At 35.7% G+C, this 18,171-nt stretch overlaps 1 protein-coding gene across 2 annotated transcripts in view; it reads left to right on the top strand.

Moving 5' to 3' along the window:
• Positions 1-1,116: 1,116 nt before the first annotated feature.
• Positions 1,117-18,171, top strand: part of LOC6045723 — a 41,838-nt gene continuing 24,783 nt past the window's right edge. For both annotated transcript variants that reach the window (XM_038259718.1, XM_038259715.1), the window contains exons 1-2: positions 1,117-2,108; positions 2,191-2,318. In XM_038259718.1, the coding sequence (XP_038115646.1) occupies positions 2,261-2,318 (58 nt within the window). In that variant the 5' untranslated portion in view covers positions 1,117-2,108; positions 2,191-2,260. The remainder of the gene's footprint in view (positions 2,109-2,190; positions 2,319-18,171) is intronic.

Genomic DNA, 18,171 nt, shown 5'->3' with positions numbered 1-18,171 from the left:
TGATGTCTAAAGCATTATATGATACTCGCCAACAAAACTTGAAAATCAGGCTTGAAATTTGTAATTTATTTTTTTGCACCCCTCTCTACCTAGACAAGAGCCAAGGGATAAAAACATTAAATAAAATTTGTAACAGCCGCATAGACTCGCTCATAGACAACTTTGCTCAAGACACCAAATTGATCAGAAAATCCCTCCTCAAGATACAGATCTTCGAATATTCTGTAATCAAAAATACTAGATTCTGTAATTCAAAAACTAGCAAAAAAAAAACATTGGAAATGCACCACAAAAATTAAATAAAAAGTGAAAATTGATAAAATGTTATCAGAAATGGGTTTTAAGCGCGTTTTTCACAATTGTACATAATGTTTCAGGCCCGTACATTCAATTTGGCTGAAGTTCAAATAAAAGCCAAAAAATACTGATTGACAAAAATTAGATTTTGCTCAATAACAAAAGTGGCTGCTATTTAAAGATAATATGCCAAGCCAAACTGAGCTCACCCAAGGAGCCATTACACTACCGCAAACAAACTAGCACTTTTTGACAGTTTGCCTGCTTTGTTTGTTTGCCTGGATTTGTTTGTACAAACGTCAGCCTGCATACATTTTGCCCTGTTTGCGAGTTTGCCGCAAACAAGTTTCGAGTTTGGCAAACTGTCAACTACGAAAAAGTGCGAGTTTGTTTGCGGTAGTGTAATGGCTCCTTCAGGAACGCTCTACGAAATCAAAAAATAACAAAAATTATGATGGATTCACTCCAGAACTCTGCTTGAAGTCCAAAAAATGCTATAAATTGTTATATGGCTGGAATAATAACAGAAATCACACCAAGATTGTTCAAAAACGCTGCAAAAAAAAAAAAAAAAAACAAATAACAAAAATAATAACAAATCTAAAAATTATCGTTTTGGCTGGAATTCACAAAATTGATGAATGATTAAAGTTTCGGCAATGAAAAACCAACCTATAAGATAGAAATAGAAAAACTTTTGAAAATGTAGTTTGACACAACAAAAAACTTGAAGTTAATAAAAAAACATTTTTTTTTAAAGCTGTTAGAGGGATTATTCGCGCTCTTTCTCCACAAACGACCATCAATGACTCACTTTTCCTTCGGCAGTCAACACAAAACATTCTTCATCTGAGAGCGTTTCTTTCTTTCTAAAAAAAACCTCTAAATTTCCTGGTATAGTCTCTGTATCCTTTCCCTTCCGGTAGTGAAAACAGTTTAGTTTACAGTTTTCCAGCGTGTGAAGTACCTTAAAACTGTGAGTGATTGTGAAATTTTACGCAAGAAAAAAGTACGAAACTCCAACCACACAGTCTCAGTTGGCCATTGCAATTCCTGGCGCGTCACGCGCCCCCTCCCACCTGCAGAAATTTTCCGCGAAAGAAAAGGAAAAAAGCGCCACTCACACGCACACGCTTGTTTTCCTTCATCCCCCCCAAAAAATCAAAACAATCGAACTCACAAACACAAAGGTGCGTACGCCGCCGGTGCGAATTCTCTCACCCTCTCGCAGAGAGTGAGAGAGCAGCGCGCGCCCGAGGAAAATTGAAAGAGCGAGAATTTTTCGTCCTGGTCGCGAAAGCAACAGGAAGAAGTTCGAGTTTGGAGCGCGCGACGGGAAAAATTCAGTCACTCTCAGTTGGCCGTGCAGTTTGGACGCTTTCCTCTGGAGGGGAGCTTTCGAATTTCCGTTTGACGTTTTGGGTGAGTGCGTGGAGTCGCGTGGTGTTTTGTTTTGAAAACAAAAAAATCGGCGAGCGCGAAACGAACGGAGAGATGTTCGTCCTAGTAGGCGCGCTTGTGTTGGTGTGTACCGTAGTGGGGTTTGCACAGTGAAAACGAAGGAAAATCGTCAATTTCCCGTTGATTGGCCAGCTTGGATGGTGCGATTTTGACAGTGTTTTGTGCAAGTGAGCCGTCAGCAGGAGCCAGGCTGTTGTATAATCAGTTTGATAGTTGGAAGCGAACGTGTTTGGTCGGTTTTTCCTCAGCCAACTTGGATGGAAATTTTGCGCTGAACGCGGCTCTGTCTCGAAAGGAAAAGCCCTCTGCAATATGATCTACAACCAGTGGCCAAGGGTGAAAGTGTGAAGGTGTGGTGTAATTTTCCAGTATTTTTATAATTTTTTCCAAACAGTGAAACACAGTGAGTGCTCTTTTTTTCCTGTCCTGCAGCGCCTCGTCGACGTCGTCGCTCTTCCGACGTGGAAATCCGAGCAGGCTGCGAAAACAATATTATGGAATTATGTTTGCCGAACGGAGCCTCCTGAGCTGTTTATATAATACCCTGATTTTCATGCAGCGTAAGTGTTTTTCCTTTTTTTCCCTCTCTTTCCTTTTTCTTACCTTACTTTTTCACTTTCCCTTCAGTCTCTACACTTCTGACCTTATAATTGGATACCTATAATAGATTTATTCCGTCCAAGGAAGGTTTAACAAAAAAAAAGAGCTTTCAGTCGGTCAAAGCCACCTGCGATTGGCAATGCAATGGCTTCTCGGAAAACCTGATGGTGTTGCTGCTTTTTACGATTTTTTTCTCTCCGGTTTTTTTTGTTCTCCAAACATGCACAAGGTGAACTTTGTTTATGGTTTTAGCTTCGATTTGTGGGAAGGTTCATGTGCAGTTCATGCTCCAGTACACGTTTTTTCTGTTCTGAAAAGTTAATTCTTTCAAGCCAAAACCGTAACAAAATCATGTTTTTTTTTATTTAAAAAAATGGAATTTGCCCATTCATAAAATTTAAGATTAATTTAAGATATCAAACATATTTTTTAACCCACACGGGAAAATGGCGACAGCATGAACTTTTTTGTTTTAACCCTTTTAAAACGAATTAATTTAAAAATTAAAATTGAAATATTCCTAGAAATTGTCAAGCAGTTAATAACTTCTACATATTAACAAAAAAAAAATACATTAAAATTAGTGCATTTTATAAAAAAAGTTCTTTCGATTTCAAATGATATTTTACCTCTCAGCTGAGTACGCACTTCTTAAAAAATGGGGCCAATAAAAAGCTTTACGAACGGCAGAACAAAAGAGAGAGAGAGAGAGAGAGAGAGAGAGAGAGAGAGAGCGATTTATCGGGGGCTTTTTCACCCTTTCTGGCTTCTTTTTGCTACCACAGCTGACCATTTGCAACTTTTCTTAAACTCCCTTTTTAAGAGGTGAATATTTTACTTGAGGTGGCATTTCACTGCGGGAATCTTTATTGTCAAACTCTAAAAAACAAGGAGTGTCCCGACTACCATCAAAATATAAAACAAATGCAGTTTAAATTCAAACAAGTTTGTTATTAAAAAAATTATCTCTCAAGATGTTTTTTGTTTTTTTGAGGCAAAATTGTAATCTTTCCAGGTACCGAAAAAAACATCTGGAATATCTTGACGAAAATCTAGCAACTGTGGATAAAAAGGGAAGGGAATGTATTCAAAAGCTTGCAAAATTCTGATGGTTCAATCGATTTTAATTCTCAAAAAGGTCGAATTTATATTTTCATTCAATTAAGGCCGTTGCAATTATTTTTGAAGTTTATGTCCCTCGACTCTGACCAAAGTCGAGGGGGGGGGAGGGGGCAAAAAAATAAAAAAAGTATAAAAATTGATATTACGAGCCATGTTTTCAACATTTTAATGAAAAAAGTGTTTTAAAATGCGTTATACACCTGGTCCAATTGTTTTACCATCATTAGTTTCAAAAATATCTAAGTATTGACGAAAATTTTATTTTTTGCGAATTTTTTTTTTGTGGTGCATAAAAATTCAAAACATTTAAAAAATAGCCCAAACATGCTAAATATGATTATTAATGCAGAAAATGCATTTTAGATTGTTTTCAGATGATTAGATTTCTATTTTCATGGAAATTTTGAAGTTTTTTGGGAAATTGTTTTTTTACCCCCTGATTTTTTAGACCAATTTTGAAGGGGGGGGGGGGGGGACGACATAAACTTTTAAAAATATTTGCAACGGCCTAAAAACAAAAAAAAAACAAATCATTTATATCAATATTTACTAAATTATTTATTTTCAATTAAACTCGTTCATTTTAATTAAAAATATGTCCAAAATTGGCAGATAATGTAAAATCTGTCGTGATCTGGAACAAATTGTGATGAATATTCATGCTGTCTGACACTTCAAAAATCTGGCAACCTCGTAATCTAGCAAACAATCACAAATTGTCTAAAACCTATGTATTGTGGATTTAGTTGATAACTGGATTTTCTAGCGTCTTCTCACGGTCGTTGGAAACGCTCGGGGATAGATTGAAGGGTTTTCAAATGGTCATTAAAAAAACAATTAAAGAAAAAAAAGAGTATTTTTTTTATCTTAACTGACTTCTCCAACATCAAGAATATTTTTTAAACAACCCTGTAAAAAAACAAAAATAAAATAAACTGCTGTTAAAATAGTTTTAAGTTTAGTTTTGAGAATAGAGTTCATAAAGGTCACCTTCTCCGTTTGTTTAACAACAAAGCTGCAACTGGATGGTTGGACGCTGTGAGCGGGGGGAGTGGTTTTGACATTTAATAGCTCGCCTCTGACCCGCTATTGTCCGATTCTTTCAAAGGTACACGCCGCGCGGCATTTCAGAATGTGCCGCAGACACTGTTGCCAGAGATTTTCTGCACTTTTGGTGCAATAAAAAACATACCCGGCAACAATGCCATGCAATTCGATGAAGAAGACCAACAAAAACAAAACGCGCAGTATGGGATTTGACAGCGCGCATTTGCCGAAAGTGCGGCGCGTCCCTTCGAGGCTGGTATGCCGCGTGTCTTTTTCGGGAATACGCGCAATAACTGCTTCGATGATTGTTGAGCACGGTCCAGTAAAGCCAGGGCCCCGGCGATGGCCTGATATGAGCTACCGAACAACATTGGCAATATGGCGTCGTTTGTTTACAAACATGAGATTGTTTGTGGACGAACCGAAAAATTTACTTTTTTGTAAAAAATTCTATATCCATTGTGCAATAACATTAAGTCTTACAAAACAGACAAAGTTTCGTTAAATTCTAGACCAACATTTATTTTATTATTATTTTTCAATTTAAACCTATTTTTTCGCAATTCTGATCAAGATTGCACATTAAATCATCGTGGCTTTAGTGTATCTTTAGTTTTCACATCGATTCACCGTAGATTCGTGTTTAAATTTTGAAATTTAGCATAAATTAAAATAAGTTGCAAAATTCCCAACTTCAGCCGAAACGAAACTATTGGCACTACGCCCCCCGGGGCATGGCCTTCCTCTAACGTGGGATTTCTGCTCCAGCGCCTCTGACGAGACAGGAGAAACCGGGACCGACGTTTTACTTCACCATCCGATAGAAGCTCAGTGGATAAGGCGGGAATCGAACCCGCGTCTCATAGCATCATCGGGATCGGCAGCCGAAGCCGCTACCCCTGCGCCACGAGACCCAACTTCAGCCATGTGCAACAATTTCCACATCACCCATGCGGGAAACCGATAATAGGGTAATTCATGCGTTCCAAACTGTCAAAATTCCAAAACGTCATTGCCAATCTTCGGTTCGCTGCTTTTGTTCGTGTTTGAAGTTTCGGGCCGAGACTCTGAGTAAAGCAGATATTAGACTGTGACAAACTCTCACTTTTTCGTGTTTGACAGGCTGACGTTTCTGCTAACAAATGCAGGCAAAATGTCAAGAAGTGCGAGTTTGATGTTTATTTTTTGCTTGTCATAGTCTAATACCTGCAGCCGTTCATTGCTGGGCTCTCCCGTCTCCAATAAACATCAGAGGACAAGTAGAGGGACTTTGAAAGAAGGGAATTGTTGATGTTCCACTTTTTTAAGAGGATAAGTGAAATTCTCCACGGTATCTTCAAGTGAGTTTCGCTTGGAGTTGGACGGTTTTAGGGAAGGTCTACGGGAGCGAGGGGTTAGGCGAAGGGTAACTGGAAAAAATGTTTGAACTTGTTTTAAGTTCCGTTAATTTTATCTGTGCCTTTGAAGCAAACCACACACTTCTCAACCTCGGCTTCAATTAATATAATCTCGCTAAATTAACACTCGGAACGATTCCTGGAGGTCTAATAAAACGGAACGGAACATTTCGGAACTTTCGGAGTGGCCAGGGAACTGGGGAGGGGTGGACAAAAAACTTAATTCCTCCAACTTTTGGTTGGTTTCGTGACGTAAGAGAGCGAACAACCGCAAGAAAACCAAGGCGCCCACCACAGACAATTGGATGTTTCGAATTTAAAAAATGCGACTTTAGTGTCACACTAATCAGTGCAAAATCTGTCACTCTGTGCTGTGGTCCCAACTTTTCAAGAGAGTGCTAAAACAGCACACACTTCAACTTGTCACGAAATCTCGAACAAGGGAGCACACTAATTAATAAATATATCTTCCTTTGTGGGTGGCGGCCATTTTCTTTGCTTTTTGCGTGCGAAATTTTCGACACAGTATGCTGGAAAAATCGCTTAAGGGGACGCCTACTTGGATGTGTCGCACAAAGGGGTGTTTGCACTGTTGAAATTATCCGCTAAATTGAATTTTCCACTCTTCGTTAGCCGTTTCGTCGCCCCCGTGGCGTTTCCTTGATTATTCATGAAGGGGAAATTCGTCCCTGACATTCCGGCATTAGGCGTCGGACGGTAATGGTGATCCAATATGGAATCAAGTTGGCGCGTAATTGGGGCTTTGTTGGGGATTTACCAAGTTGGCAGAGTTGATTTAATTTTGTCTGTTCAAATTTGACAACTTGATGGCGTATTCGCAAAGTGTGCAAACAAATTTAATCCCCACCTCGACGATCCGCCGAAGGAAATGTAGCAGATTCCCACGCAAACTATCTTCCCATCCCATTATCCGGATGGATTTCATCCAAGTAAGCTGAATTAATGATGAGCCGGCAAACGAACACACGGCACCATCTCAGCAGGCAGGCGCAAAATTATGAGCCAAAGTCAGTCAGTTTACACATCCCGCACATCCCGCATTTCCAACCTGTAAATAATCCAACCAGGCACACGATAAATCGATTACAATTAGGGAGAAGAGTAACAACTTTGCGAGTTGGTAAACAGAGCAAAACCGTAACGGCGCGCCAATCGAGTCGGCCTTGAGCGACCGCACTCTTCAACGGACGGCCGTGCGTCTCCAGCGAAGCAACGAAATCGATGACCAATCTCATTCAGACGCCTACTTCGATTTGATGAGCGTTTGATTAACCCGCGCGTCGACTGAATGGAATTCGTGACGACTGGTGGCGCCTACTTCGATGACCGTCGAGACGTCGACGCGAAAAGAAAAGTTCTGACAGAAAAGTGGAGGAGGAAAATGGTTTAATGGAAAGCTTCTCCCCCCACTCTACTCTCTCTCTCTCTCTCGCCTATGTCTCATTAATTATCACCGGAATGTGGGAGTTCGCTTTGATCCCACGGCAGAAGGCAGGTGCTCTTTTTTTCGTCTTCTTTTTTTTGTTTTTCGACGGAACTGGTCCGTCCCTAATGAACTGACCAGACTGATTAGTGCCGGGGAAAAATCAGAAACGAAAAACCGAAATGGGACCCCGTTCGAGGACGAATGGCGTGTGCTTTTGATGTTTGCCTCGTGAGCATTGAATGCTCAATGCGGGGTTGATTCTGGGTTTTCGCAGAAGTGTCGATACCCTTGGGTTTGATGCCAGATTGTTTTGGTCATAGTAGGCGGGGGCACAGCACAAGTTCAGACACAAGAGTATTTAATTTAATTTTTTAAATGATCAATTTTTCATTCTAATTTAAACTCGTTTTATCGATCTTAAATTTACATATTTTGTTATTTCTTGTTATCAATTTTTTTTTTGTTTGAAATTATTCCATTTTCAATGTTTTTGAATTTCTGTTTTTATTTTATTTTTGGTGTCCGTAATTTTATTTTATAAATTTTATAATTAAAAAAAATGTTTTCTTCGTTTAATTTTTATTTATTGATTTTTAAATATTATTTCGATTTCAATTTTATTTAATCGTTAACAAAATATTCTATCTTAACTTTAACAGTTCTGGCGTCGTCGTTTCTAATCTCTTAATTTCTAATTTCTTCAATATTGAATTATTATTTTTTTATTAGACAATAGTTTTTTGCTCAATTTATTTTGAGTTTTAAACTATTATTCACATTTTTTTATCTGCTTTTTTATGTTCTAAAATTTAATTGTAAAAAAAAATATTTTTTAAATGATCAATCTGTCATTATAAATTAAACTCGTTTTATCAATCTTAAATTTTGGTATTTTTTCCTTTTTTCAAATATTTTCTTCTTTTGTTTGAAATCATTCCAATTTCAATGCTTAATTTGTAATAAATGGGTCATTCTCTACCAACTCACACGAAATCGGAAAAGTTGCCCCGACCCCTCTTCGATTTTCGTGAAATTTTGCTCTAAGGGGTAATTTTGGTCCCGGATCACGAATCCGAGGTCCACTTTTGAATATCTCATGACGGTGAGGCGGTACGACCCCTTTCATTTTTCTGGTTTTTTACTAAGACACGTTTTTCAGTGATTTGTAGTTCGCAACCGTGATGAGATAGAAATTTGGTGTCAAAGGGACTTATGTGTAAAATTAGACGCCCGTACTCAAAATTCCGAAAAAACGTATTTTTCATCAAAAAAGTTAAACAATAGTTTTAAAATCGATGCCATTTCCCGTTACTCAACTGTCAAAAATCGTGAGACATGTCATTTTACTTTTTGAATCTGAAATAACCCAGAAGAGTCATTTTTTCATTTAGAACCAATTTTTTCATTTTAAAATTACGTGTTTTTTCTAACTTTGTAGGGTTACATTTTTTATAATTTTTGACCAGTTTTTTGAATTTTTAACCCCTAAAACTCAATCGTGTGTTTTTGAAAGTATTTTTTCGGAAAGTTCAGCTAATTTTGCATAAGAATGACCCCTTGGACGATTGTTGTGGCCTGTGCAAAAAAAAAAAAAAAACAAACTGGATACACTCACTCATCACAAAAATATTTTTTTTTTGAAAAAAAATTCTGATTCTCGCAATGCACGAGTCACAACAATCGTCCAAGGGGTTATTCTTATGCAAAATTAGCTGAACTTTCCGAAAGAAATACTTTTAAAAGCACGCAATTGAGTTAGGGGTTAAAAATTTGAAAAACTGGTCAAAAATTATAAAAAATGTAACCCTACAAAGTTAGAAAAAACACGTAATTTTGAAATTAAAAATTTTGTTCTAAAAGAAAAAATGACCCTTCTGGGTTATTTCAGATTCGAAAAGTACATTAAATTTCCCATAAAATGACATATCTCACGGTTTTTGACAGTTGAGTAACGGGAAATGCCAGTGATTTTAAAACTATTTTTTAACTTTTTTGATGAAAAATACGTTTTTTCGGAATTTTGAGTACGCCATCAAATTGGGCGTCTAATTTTACATAAAAGTCCCTTTGACACCAAATTTCTATCTCTCCATGGTTGCGAGCTACAAATCACTGAAAAACGTGTCTTAGTAAAAAACCAGAAAAATGAAAGGGGTCGTACCGTCCCACCGTCACGAAATATCGAAAAATGGACCTCGGATTCGTGATCAAGGACCAAAATTACTCCCCAGAGCAAAGTTTTACGCAAATAGAAGAGGGGTCGGGGCAGAGTAGTGCGGTGCTTGTGGGGACGCGAAGTCCTGTTTTTTCGTGTTATTTTCCGTCTCTTTTGTGTCGCTGTTCGAGTGCAGAGTGCATAATTGGCAAAGGGAGCGCGTGGTCGTAAAAAATATTCGGAGTGAAAAGTGATTTTTTTTTGTGTGTGCCTTTTGTTTCACATTTTTGTCGTGTATTGTGTGCTGCGAGGAGAAGATTACCCTCTGAAAATGTAGCGTCATCAGTGCATAATTGACAAAGGGAGCGCGTGGTCGTAAAAAATATGCGGAGTGAAAAGTGATTTCTTTTGTGATTTTCAAAGCCCTTCCTATATCATCGTTGATCGGAAGGCACGGCGTCGGGTGGATTGTGTTTAAATTTTCGAATAAGGTTTAATTTTTTTTTGCGGTGAAAAAGCCAATTCTATATAATGAACGAAAGACGCACTGACAATTTGGATCGTTGAGTTAAAAGTGGAGCAAAATAACTGTGTGTGAGTGATTTTGTGTGTTAACCAGAAAGACCTTCCCATAGCATCGTTGCTCGGAAGGCTCGCCGACGGGTCTGTTATGAAAGTCCTCCCCATAGCGCCGTAGCTCGGGAGGCATGGAAAAGCCAACACCTTATCCCACTAACCCAAAAAAAAAATTAATCACGTGATGCTTGAAGGAGATGCTGTGGATTCAACGGTCTCAAGCGGTATCAACAAGTATATAGCGAAAAACTATGTGCTTGATGAGTCTGCAACTTCAACTATCGGACTAATATTCCTCCCTTTCGTTGAACTGCAGGCTTCTTGGGAGGGCGCCGGTATTGACTAATAAAGTCGGGGTCTTCAGGGGTTAAACAGGGAACGGATGGTTGGCTCCCACTGATCATTTTTGATTCATTGTTTAACTTCAGCTGATCTGTCAATAACGGAGTAGCAGCTCATTGGCAGTCAACCATGCTCATGCTCATGCTCATGCTCAATAGAAGAGGGGTCGGGGCAACTGCTGTGTGAGTTGGCGGAGAATGGCCCAAATGTTTTTTTTAATTTAAAATTTCTGTATTTTTAAAAATTTTGGTTTCAGTAATTTAATTTTTAAATTTTAATTTCAGATATTTTTTTTTATTTTATTATCAAATTTTGAAATTTAAGTTTTCATTTAATTTTTTTAATTTTAATTGTTAAATGTTGGTTTACAGTAAAAAAAAAATGTTTTTAAAATCAAACTTTTCTGTTTGGATAATTAGATTTCAATTTGAAATCATAAAATTCGAATTATAATTTTAAAATTTAGATTTTGATATTTTCATTCTAATTCGAATAATATTTTTTAAATTTAGATTTAGATTTTTTTTTATTCTAATAATATTTTAATATTTCGATTTTTTATTCAAAATCTAAATTTAAAAATTATAATTCGAATTTTACAATTTCGTTGACGAACGAAAACCTAATTATGAAATTCGAATAAATATAATTTTTAAATTAAGATTAAGATTTTTTATTCTTTTATTTCAATTCAATAAGTTTTTTTTAATATAAATTTTCTTACTTCAAAACAATATTTTGTAAATTAAAAAAAAATACTTTTTTATATTTATTTATCTCAATAAAAATTGTATTTAATCGTTAACAAAATATTCTATCCTCTTGCTAGTGCCTTAGTTAAAGAAATAATTGTTCCAAAATGGATTATGATGCAACACACAACTGAAAGGAACTCCAAAACTCTGTTATGCACTTCAAAATAATTCATTGTATCTTGATTATTCACCAATAAACCCGAATTGAATTGAATTGAAAAAAATATTCTATCTTAATTTTCATATTATAAAATTAAAATTTAAGCAAATATTTTTGTTTTGCTTTGTGAACCATTGATCTCTCAATTTAATTTTTGAATTTCTAAATTTATTTTATGAAAAAAGTTGATCTATCAATGTGGTTTTAAAAATTAGATTTAACATGGTCTATGCATTCCCTATCAATATTACAAATCTCCATACAATAGGGTCCTAAAGCCCCATATCTTTTAATCTGCATTTTTTTTTTATTTTATATTTTTCCTATCTTCAATAAAAAATACAGATTTTTGCAAAATCTGTACTTAAGGAAGGATTATCAGCTCGATTTGGTATCTTCAGCAAAGCTGTGGGAAAAAATGGAACACGGAAAAATAGAATAAAAAGAAGAAATATCCTCGAATCAATTGAAAATTATTTGGTAAACCAAAATTGAATTTGCAATTGAAAAGTGCTATTTAGACTTTTTTTAAGTGTAATAAAAGGAATCGAAAATGTATAACTAGAAGTAACCATAACTTGAAAACGGTACATTTTGTATTACCAGCCCAGTATGGAAAAACATAGGGAATGCAGACTGACAAAGTTCCCTCAAAATAAAAATAAAAAAATGATAGTTTATGAAATCCAACCTTGAAATGATAAACGAGGTGTTCGCGTTTGGTCTCGATAACTAGTTTCAGGGATGCCAGATTATCGCATTTTATGATTAATTTTGTTGTCTGTCAATAACTGTTCCGCAAATGTTCCGGAGTTTTTTTTTATTAAATCCTTTTATAAAACATATAAAAACCTAACATAAGTGCTCACAACTTCCGACAGTGTTGCCAGCTAACGAGCTGCCAGATATGTCACTCTCGCGCGTGCCAATGACGAATTAATTGGCGCCCACGTTGCGTGTGTCCACTACTCCATCCTATATATAACCCTGATACACTGCCATCAACGCCCTCGAGAGAGAGAGAGAAAGAGATGAGTAATGATCGTCCTGACAGGCTCTACTAAATGTCATGTTCGCATGTACGACGAAGAGCCCAAACTGTGTGTATTTACGTCACTTGGCGAGGCAAACCGACTAAAACCGATGAGTTGTGGGCGGCAAACGCAAAAAAAAACCCTTCAATAGTATCATGCATTAATCTTGTGGTGTCTGCGAGTGGTTGGTCGGAAATAATTTGATTTATTAGCAGATAATAACGGATCTGCCAGCGGAAGCTACTCTAACCAGTGTTGCCAAAGTGTCAGGCTGAAGGACGCTCGCAGCAAAGCAGTGTGTACATTATGTAGCGCGCGCTCATATAAAATTGATATTGCTTACTCCGAGGGTTGCGAATAATAACATAACAACAACAACAATAAAGTGAAGAGGAAGGAAGCACCATTAATGCAACGCGGTTGGGCCAATCTAGTTTGCCATGAGAGGCAGACGGGCGAAGGATCCAAGTAAGCGATGCTGATCGATGGGGAAATTGATAAAACACATCCAAGCAGGCGGTGACGGCGAAGAATTGTGGAAGGAGTGACCCTTTTGCACGAGAAAACGGCCACTAATCGACTGCCAGAGTGGATTATGTGGACCGTCGTTTCGCTGTGTAAACTGTGCTGAAACTGCTTGTTCTTCCGATATCATTTTTCGCTTACTTTGTCGATGGCGTTGAATGACACAAACAAATTGAAGTTTGTTTTCCCCGGTTTTTAAGGGTACACTTCCTTTTCTCTTTATTTTTGGGATCGTCAAGTGAAGCGGAAAGATATTGAACATTCCACAAAATCGATGATGGAGCGAACAAAGTGCGCAAACTGCAAACGAAGCCAAACAGCAAACACCGCCGACTGCGATGTGTTTCCACAACTAATTACAGCCCAAAGCGCTCTGTTTAGTTTTTCCAGAGGCAAAAATCGATAAACCAAGGCAGTAAAGAGGCATCTCGTAACGATGCACAAGCCATAAGTTTCAGAAGCACCTCTTTTCCGATTTCCATTGTAATCCTGAAAAGTGTTTCCTCTTCCTGCTGCTGCTGCTGCTTGAAGGGTAAAACGACTGTGAAAATTTATTTACATCCTTGTGGATTTCCTTCTGGTATAAGTTTTCGCAGGCTACTTGGATGGTGTGTGTGCGCCACAGAAGGGGAACTCTTTTCCGACGTGAAAAGGTAAATCGTTCTAAACTCTTGCTCGTACACTCTTTTATGCCTGGTTTTGCAATTTTAATAAAAAGGGCAAAGTTTTTCTCATTTGGAGCGTTCGTATTTGCAAACATCTCTACCGGGTTTTTGTGGTGTTAATTGCGGAAGACGAAATGTAATTGGCGAAATTGAAGCTTTGCCGAACATAACTTGCTTCTATTTAAAGTGAAGTATGAAGCTGCTAAAATACGCCGCAAATTATAACATTCAGATTTTTGCTATTTCAAACAGAAAATTTTCAGAAAAATCTAAAAAATTCTAAAATTATATTTTTTTTAAGTCTAAAATTCTAAAATTCTAAAATTCTAAAATTCCAAAATTCTAAAATTCTAAAATTCTAAAATTCTAAAATTCTAAAATTCTAAAATTCTAAAATTCTAAAATTCTAAAATTCTAAAATTCTAAAATTCTAAAATTCTAAAATTCTAAAAATCTAAAATTCTAAAATTCTAAAATTCTAAAATTCTAAAATTCTAAAATTCTAAAATTCTAAAATTCTAAAATTCTAAAATTCTAAAATTCTAAAATTCTAAAATTCTAAAATTCTAAAATTCTAAAATTCTAAAATTCTAAAATTCAAAATTCGAAAATTGAAAATTCGAAAATTGAAAATTCGAAAATTTAAAATTCTAAAATTCTAAAATTCTAAAATTTAAAATTCTAAAATTCTAAAATTCTAAAATTCTAAAATTCTAAAATTCTAAAATTCTAAAATTCTAAAATTTAAAATTCTAAAATTCTAAAATTTAAAATTCTAAAATTCTAAAATTCTAAAATTCTAAAATTCTAAAATTCTAAAATTCTAAAATTCTAAAATTCTAAAATTCTAAAATTCTAAAATTCTAAAATTCTAAAATTCTAAAATTCTAAAATTCTAAAATTCTAAAATTCTAAAATTTAAAATTCTAAAATTCTAAAATTCTAAAATTCTAAAATTTAAAATTCTAAAATTCTAAAATTCTAAAATTCTAAAATTTAAAATTCTAAAATTTAAAATTCTAAAATTCTAAAATTTAAAATTTAAAATTCTAAAATTCTAAAATTCTAAAATTCTAAAATTCTAAAATTCTAAAATTCTAAAATTCTAAAATTCTAAAATTCTAAAATTCTAAAATTCTAAAATTCTAAAATTCTAAAATTCTAAAATTCTAAAATTCTAAAATTCTAAAATTCTAAAATTCTAAAATTCTAAAATTCTAAAATTCTAAAATTCTAAAATTCTAAAATTCTAAAATTCTAGAATTCTAGAATTCTAGAATTCTAAAATTCTAATATTCTACATTTTCATTCTATGTGTTTGATGATTCTAAATCGGATATTCTCGGAAGAAAACCAATTATTGTCGGAAGAGAAACGACTCGTAATGCTAAATTCCGATAAATCCACCTGTGCATCGAAACGAGATGAAAAATGCTGATGCCGTTTTGTGTACAATTTTCCCTCACATACATACCTACAAGGGTCGTCTGCCGGCACAACAAAAGCCAAAACGAAAAGAAAAAAATCGCTTCGGAATGTCCAATTCCATTTGAATAATAAATTTATGCTTTCGCCCCGGACTCTCTCATTCAACTCAAAAGTGAAGTCGATTCCGTTGTCCTTTTTCCGGCTTCGGCACCAGCTTGTACCTCACCGTATCGACAGCAGTAGGGTAGCGTGACCTGTTGTTGACCACCCACACCCACCCACACTCGGAGTCCATGACAGCGCATTGTCAGCACCACGTCCACTCTTACAAGCTCTGGAATGCCCTTTTGAAAGTACTTTTCGCTGTGAGTTTCTCTTTTCGACAGACGACCGGAACGTGCGGAAAAATAGTCCGATCGCAGCAAGCCGGCAGCCGAAACGTGTTCAAATTTCAATTCTACTCGAGTTTCGCTTTGTGCATCGCCGGCAACACCGGCCTACTTGATGGCATTCGACGCCATCTTTTTTTTTCTCTCTCTTTCGAACAAGTTTCCGACAGTCACGAGTATTGTCGCTGGAAAAGTCCAACGCGAGCAAGTTTCCGGTCGCATTAGTAGGTGAATTAATCGACGCCCATTGAAACTTTGCGCTGTTTGTTCGTCATTATTATTACGTTGAACAAGTTCAACTACACAGCATCTTTTATTACCAGGTGGCATTTTCCCCGACCGTCGCGCTCACCGTACTGGTTCCCCTTAACTATGGTGGTTGTGAGGCCGCGACTGTTGACGGTAAAAGTTTTCCGCAAAAACTATGGAATCATAGTAGGCGGTGGCGCGGTTGGCTGACTGTGCAAAAGTTAGAGCTGTTGCACTCCATGAATTATGGGTCCAATCTTGACCGCCACGGAAGAAAAGCGGGCGAAACTTTTCCCTCCGTGCACGGATTCTGGTGAGAAACGCGCTGACTTTTATTTGAGAAAAGCTGGGTTTGCAAGTTTTTTTTTGACGTGGTTTATGGCTTGGTTAACCTATAGAAGGCTACTACGATGAGGGTTGCTACGATGAGTTTTTTCCGCGCACAAATCTTGGGGGTAATTCAGTCTAATCACACATCATCAATTCAATAAGTAAATGAACAAACTACTCACAAGCAGTTTACTAAACGACGGGAAGAGAGCGCAGAAGATCCGGCTAACAATTATTTACTGGTCTGTTGGCTTGAATACCGACTCTAATTCATAAATCAGACCCCTCTCTCTCTTTCAATGAATACCGGTAAGACAGATGGATGAGCGCAGCACCGCAAGTCATAAATCGTTGATGAATTCATTAAGCCGTCCTGATTGGCTGAACGAGCGCGTCATTGTGCGGTGAACCCCGACTACTGGTTTAAAAGGGATCTGTGCTGGACATCAGACCTGTAATCGGATTACTGGCTCAGCAACCGGTGCGGGGTTTGTTTGATGTAGTCTCATCTGGTTGGCCATGATTTTTTGCCCACTGTCGTTTGTTGACTTTCGATTAGGATTTGCAAATTTCTTATTTTCATCAGACAAGGAGTAAAGTTTCATATAAAAGATACCACTCAAAATTGACCATTGTGACAGTTTTGACAATCTTTACCATTTTGACCATTTCGACCATTTTAACCATTTTAACCATGTTAACCTCTTTGACCATTGACAATTTTGACAATTTTTATAATTTTGACCATTTTGACCATTTTTACCATTTTGATAATTTCTACCATTTTGACCATTTCACCATTTTGACAATTTTGAAAATTTTGACATTTTGACAATTGTGACAATTTTGACCATTTTGACAATTTTAACAATTTTAACAATTTTGTAAATTTTGGCAATTTTGATCATTTTGACCATTTGAACCATGTTGACCATTTAGACCACTTTTGCCTTTTTGGCCATTTTGACCATTTCGACCATTTTGTTCATTTTGACAATTTTGATCATTTTGACCATTTTGATCATTTTGACAATTTCGACAATTTTGATCATTTTGACCATTTTACCATTTTTACCGATATTACCATTGTGACCATTTCGACCATTTTGACAATTTTTACTATATTTACCATTTTGTCCATTTTTCCCTTCTTCCCCTTTTTCGCTATTTTGACCATTTTGACCATTTTGAAAATTTTCATTATTTTGACCATTTCGACCATTTTGACAATCTTTACCATTTTTACCATTTTGACCATTTTGACCTTGTTGATCATTTTGACCTTGTTGATCATTTTGACCATTTTGACCATTTTGACCATTTTGACCATTTTTATCATTTTGACAATCTTTACCATTTTGACCATTTTGATTATTTTGACCATTTTTACCATTTTCACAATTTTCACCATTTTTACCATTTTGGCCATTTCGACTATTTTGACCATTTTGACAACATTGACAATTTCGACCATTTTGATCATTTTGACAATTTTAAAAAATTTAAAAATTTTCACAATTTGAACCATTTTGAACATTTTGTCCATTTTGATCATTTTGACAATTTTGTCAATTTTAACAATTTTCACAATTCGACCATTTTGACCATTTTGCCTATTTTGATCAATTTGACAATTTCAACAATTTTGATCATTTTGACCATTTTTACCATTTTTACCGATATTACCATTTTGACTATTTCGACCATTTTGACAATTTTTACCATTTTGTCCATTTTTACCATTTTTCACTTTTTTCCCTTTTTCGCCATTTTGACCATTTTGAACATTTTCAACATTTTCACTATTTTGACCATTTTGACAATCTTTACCATTTTTACCATTTTTACCATTTTGACCATGTTGACCATTTTGACCATTTTTATCATTTTGACAATTTTAACAATTTTGACAATTTTTTACAATTTTGAAAATTTTTGCAATTTGGACTATTTTGACCATTTTGCCCATTTTGATCATTTTGACAATTTTGTCAATTTTGACAATTTTCGCAATTTCGACCATTTTGACCATTTTGATAATTTCTACCATTTTGACCATTTCACCATTTTGACAATTTTGAAAATTTTGACATTTTGACAATTGTGACAATTTTGACCATTTTGACAATTTTAACAATTTTAACAATTTTGTAAATTTTGGCAATTTTGATCATTTTGACCATTTGAACCAT

Source organism: Culex quinquefasciatus, chromosome 1, assembly GCF_015732765.1.
Source record: "Culex quinquefasciatus strain JHB chromosome 1, VPISU_Cqui_1.0_pri_paternal, whole genome shotgun sequence".
NCBI classification, from domain to species: domain Eukaryota; kingdom Metazoa; phylum Arthropoda; class Insecta; order Diptera; family Culicidae; genus Culex; species Culex quinquefasciatus.
Note: the sequence above shows the minus strand (reverse complement) of the source record. Positions and strands in the feature narration are given on the sequence as shown.